Genomic DNA, 5,000 nt, shown 5'->3' on the forward strand with positions numbered 1-5,000 from the left:
GGGTGGATGGAGAGGGAGGGGAGAGGGAGGGAAGAGGGAGAGAGAGATGGAGGGAGACAAGGAGGGGTGATGGAAGGGAGGGGAGAGAGAGATGGAGGGGAGGGGAGAGATGGAGGGAGACAAGGAGGGTGGATGGAGAGGGAGGGGAGAGAGAGATGGAGGGAAGAGGGAGAGAGGAGATGGAGGGAGACTTTATAGGAGGGTATGGAGAGGGAGGGGGAGGGGGAGAGAGAGATGGAGGGATGAGGGAGGGGATGGAGGAGAGAGGTGGATGAGGGAGGGGGAGAGGATAGAGGGAGAGAGGAAGAGGGTGAGAGGGAGGGGATGGAGGGAGGAAGGGAGGCATATGCAACAACAGAGATGGAGGGAGGGAGAGAGAGAAATGGAGAGAAACAGAGAGAGGAGAGATGTCTCATATAGGAGGAGCAGTAAAATCGTTAATCCCTCCACCCTGGTGTTGCTTTCTCCCATCTCTCCCTCTCTTATCCCTCTCTCTTCTCCCCCTCTCTCTCTCTCTTCTCCCCTCTTATCCCTCTCTCTTCTCCCCTTCTCTCTCCCTCTCTTCTCCCCCTCTTATCCCTCTCTCTTCCCCCCTTCTCTCTCCCTCTCTTCTCCCCTTCTCTCTCCCCTCTTATCCCTCTCTCTTCTCCCCTCTCTCTCCCTCACTCTCTCTTCTCCCCCTCTTATCCCTCTCTCTTCTCCCCTTCTCTCCCTCTCTTCTCCCCTCTCCCTCTTATCCCTCTCTCTTCTCCCCTTCTCTCTCTCTCTTCTCCCTCTCTTCTCCCCTCTCTTCTCCCTCTCTCTCTCCCTCTCTCTCTCCCCTCTCTCTCTCTCTCTCTTCTCCCCCTTCCTCTCCCTCTCTTCTCCCCTTCTCTCTCCCTCTCTTCTCCCCTTATCTCTCTCTTCTCCCTCTCTCTCTCTTCCCCCTCTTATCCCTCTCTCTCTTCTCCCCTCTCTCTCCCTCTCTTCTCTCCCTCTTATCCCTCTCTCTTCTCCCCTTTCTCTCTCCCTCTTCTCCCTTCTCTCTCCCTCTCTCTCCCTCTTATCTCCCTCTCTTCTCTCTCTTCTCTCCCCTCTCTCTCCCCTCTCTCTTCTCCCTCTCCTCCCTCTCTCTTCTCCCCTTCTCCCTCTCTTCTCCCTCTCTCTCTTCTCCCCTTCTCCCCTCTCTCTCTTCTCCCCTCTCTCTCTCCCTCTCTTATCCCCCTCTCTTCTCCCCCTCTCTCTCTCTCTCTCTCCTCTGTCCCTCTCTCTTCTCCCTCTCCTCCCTCTCTCTCTTCTCCCCTCTCTCTCTTCTCCCCCCTCTCTCTCTCTTCTCCCCCTCTCTCTCTTCTCCCTCTCTCACTCTTATCCCCTCTCTCTCACTCTTATCCCCTCACTCTCTCTCTTCCCCCTCTCTCTCTCTCTTCCCCTCTCTCCTCCTCCTCTCACTCTTATCCCCCTCTCTTCTTCCCCCTCTCTCTCTCTTTCCCCCCTCTCACTCTTATCCCCTCTCTCTCTCTCACTCTTATCCCCCTCTCTCTCTCTTCCCCTCTCTCTCTCTTCTCCCCCCTCTCTCTCCCCCCCCTCTCTCTCTCTTCTCCCCCTCTCTCACTCTTATCCCCTCTCTCTCTCACTCTTATCCCCCTCTCTCTCTCTCTTCCCCCTCTCTCTCTCTTCTCCCTCTCTCACTCTTATCCCTCTTCTCTCACTCTTATCCTCTCTCTCTCTCTTATCCCCTCTCTCTCTCTTCTCCCCTCTCTCTCTCTCTCACCACCTCTCTCTCTCTTCTCCCCCCCTCTCTCACTCTTATCTCTCTCTCTCTCTCACACACTTATCCCCCCTCTCTCTCTCTCTCTCCCCTCTCTCTCTCTCTCTCTTCCCCCCTCTCTCTTCTCCTCTCTCTCTCTCTTCTCCCCCCTCTCTCACTCTTATCCCCCTCTCTCTCTCACTCTTATCCCCCTCTCTCTCTCTCTCTTCCCCTCTCTCTCTCTCCTCTATCTTTCTCCTCCCCCTCTCTCTCTCCTCCCCCCTCTTTCTTCCCTTTTTCTGAAGCCTGCTCTGTTGTGAGGATAAATTGTTTAGTAGCAGTAACAGAATGCTAGATTGCATCCCAAATGGCACCCTATTCCCTATAAAGTGCACTACTTTAGACGGAGCCCTATGGGAGATCTGGTCAAAAGTAGTGCACAATGTAGGGAATAGGGTACAATTTGTGCCGCAGTCCTATTCTGTTATTTCAGTACAGGACTCAATGGAACCGAGCCCCTTGGCTCAGACACCTGTCTGTTTCATGTCTATACAAGGTTACCCACCAGCCAACGCTTTCCAACCACACCAATCAGCCTGTTTGGAAGCCAAAAGATCACACTTTAGAGTGTGTGAGTCTGTGTGTGTATGTTGGGTTAAGTGTGTGTGTGTCGTGCTCTCAGTGTGTGTGTTACCTCTTGCATTATTTTAAATGCCCCCCTCTCACTTAACCCCACCAATCATCCACCTCTCCCCTTCTGCTGCATATCATTGAAGACCAGATATGTACTGGGGGAGGGGGCTATGCATGGCTGAGCACACTGTTCAATGTGAGCTGAGCAGGCTGGCTGTTCCCCCCCACACTATCAGGCTGGCTGGGGCTCCCCCCCACACTGGTGGGACACTATCAGGCCTGGTTATCATTTCCCATGAAGACTCTCTTATCACCCTGGCCCAGAGAGGTCTCCCCTTCTCTCCCCCTCTCTCCCCCCATCTATCCTCCTTCTCCCCCTTCTATCACCCTCTACTCCCACTCTCCCCATTTCCTCCCCCCCTTTTCATATCCACCAGCCAGCCCCTCGTATCGCCTCCCTCCCTCCTTCCCTCCGTAGCTACACAACATTCACTGCTTCAAAGATTCCACACTGCATCCCAAATGGAGCTCTATTCCTTATATAGTGCATTGGGCTCCATAAAAGTAGTGCGCAGTACGTAGGGAATAGGGTGTCATTTGGGACACTACAGCCTCACACACACTTCCCCAACTCCGTGAGAGTTTGTGTGAAACGCTCAATTTGCCAAAACAGTTTTCCAGTGTAATTGGGCTTGGTACCTGTGTCCATGAGATAGCGTAGCCTCTTCTCCACGCGCGCCGCCCGGGTGTCGATGTGGCGCTGCTCGCTCTCCAGAGCAGACAGCTCCCCGACAACGTACTGACTGGTGTCTTTGAACGCCTTCTGGTAGAGGGAGAACAGAGAGAAGAGGGGGAGACGGAGGAGAAGAGAGAGAAGAGAGGGAGACGGAGGAGAAGAGAGAGAAGGGGGGAGACGGAGGAGAAGAGAGAGAAGAGGGGAGACGGAGGAGAAGAGAGAGAAGAGGGGGAGACAGAGAGAGAAGAGAGAGAGAGAAGAGGGGGAGACAGAGGAGAAGAGAGAGAAGAGGGGGAGACGGAGGAGAAGAGAGAGAAGAGGGGGAGACGGAGGAGAAGAAGAGAGAGAAGAGGGGGAGACAGAGGAGAAGAGAGAGAAGAGGGGGAGACGGAGGAGAAGAGAGAGAAGAGGGGGAGATGGAGGAGAAGAGAGAGAAGAGGGGGAGACAGAGGAGAAGAGAGAGAAGAGGGGGAGACGGAGGAGAAGAGAGAGAAGAGGGGGAGACGGAGGAGAAGAGAGAGAGAGAAGAGGGGGAGACGGGGAGAAGAGAGAGAGAAGAGGGGAGACGGAGGAGAATAGAGAGAGAGAAGAGGGGAGACGGAGGAGAAGAGAGAGAAGAGGGGGAGACGGAGGAGAAGAGAAGAAGAGGGGAGAGAGAGAAAGAGAGGGAAAGAGGGGGAGACGGAGGAGAAGAGAGAGAGAGAAGAGGGGGAGACGGAGGAGAAGACAGAGAAGAGGGGGAGACGGAGAAGAAGAGAGAGAAGAGGGGGAGACAGAGGAGAAGAGAGAGAAGAGGGGAGACGGAGGAGAAGAGAGAGAGACGAGGGGGAGACGGAGGAGAAGAGAGAGAAGAGGGGGAGACGGAGGAGAAGAGAGAGAGACGAGGGGGAGACGGAGGAGAAGAGAGAGAAGAGGGGGAGATGGAGGAGAAGAGAGAGAAGAGGGGGAGACGGAGGAGAAGAGAGAGAAGAGGGGGAGACGGAGGGGAAGAGAGAGAAGAGGGGGAGACGGAGGAGAAGAGAGAGAAGAGGGGGAGACGGAGGAGAAGAGAGAGAAGAAGAGGGAGGACAGAGAGACAAACAGAATGAAAGACAGAGGACAGAGAGACAAACAGAATGAAAGACAGAGGACAGAGAGACAAACAGAATGAAAGACAGAGGACAGAGACAAAGAGATGAAAGACAGAGGACAGAGAGACAAAGAGGGGTTAGAATTCCTCATGAAACAGGAATCACATACAGCATCAAAACATTATAATTTATTAAACGGGGAGAGAGGAGAAAGGGAGAGAGGAGGTTTTCTTTCAAACAGAAGTCTTTCATTAGAAGACTGAAAAGGCCCCACGATAATGGCCGCCTTGTTGTTGCTATTGTTCCCTTCTTCTTGTTGTTGTTTTGGTCTCCTTCCCTCTTCAGAGAGCGGTGGCTAGAGATAGACAGCAAAGCTTTACCAGAGAAGAAAGCAACTTTAATTCTAGCGTTTTAGTTCTAGTCGACACACTTGGAAACACTGTAGTCAGAAAACGGACTAGTTCCTCCCGACACACGCTCCTCTACCCAAACCTTTTTCTCTTGTGATACACTATTATGCTCCCTCTTGTCCTAATTTACTCAACCTGTATGGATGGGGTCAGGGTCACCCCCACGTTTACCTCTGAGTCATTCACACTCTTCCCCATCGCCCTTATTTCAGCCCACATGTCTAGTGCAGGGCTCACCAACCCTGTTCCTGGAGAGATACCCTCCTGTAGGTTTTAACTCCAACCCTGTTCCTGGAGAGATACCCTCCTGTAGGTTTTAACTCCAACCCTGTTCCTGGAGAGATACCCTCCTGTAGGTTTTAACTCTAAACCTCCTGTAGGTTTTAACTCCAACCCTGTTCCTGGAGAGAGACCCTCCTGTAGGT

The 5,000-nt window shown here is 53.2% G+C and overlaps 1 protein-coding gene across 1 annotated transcript in view; it reads right to left on the reverse strand.

Moving 5' to 3' along the window:
- Nucleotides 1–2,841: 2,841 nt before the first annotated feature.
- LOC112241116 (EH domain-binding protein 1) overlaps nt 2,842–5,000 on the reverse strand; it is a gene marked incomplete at its 5' end in the record, with an annotated part of 109,821 nt that continues 107,662 nt past the window's right edge. The window contains one exon of the mRNA XM_042314605.1: nt 2,842–3,182. Within this exon, the coding sequence (XP_042170539.1) occupies nt 2,973–3,182 (210 nt within the window). The remainder of the gene's footprint in view (nt 3,183–5,000) is intronic.

The sequence above is a fragment of the Oncorhynchus tshawytscha genome, unplaced genomic scaffold, assembly GCF_018296145.1.
Source record: "Oncorhynchus tshawytscha isolate Ot180627B unplaced genomic scaffold, Otsh_v2.0 Un_contig_3054_pilon_pilon, whole genome shotgun sequence".
Classification (NCBI taxonomy): Eukaryota; Metazoa; Chordata; class Actinopteri; order Salmoniformes; family Salmonidae; genus Oncorhynchus; species Oncorhynchus tshawytscha.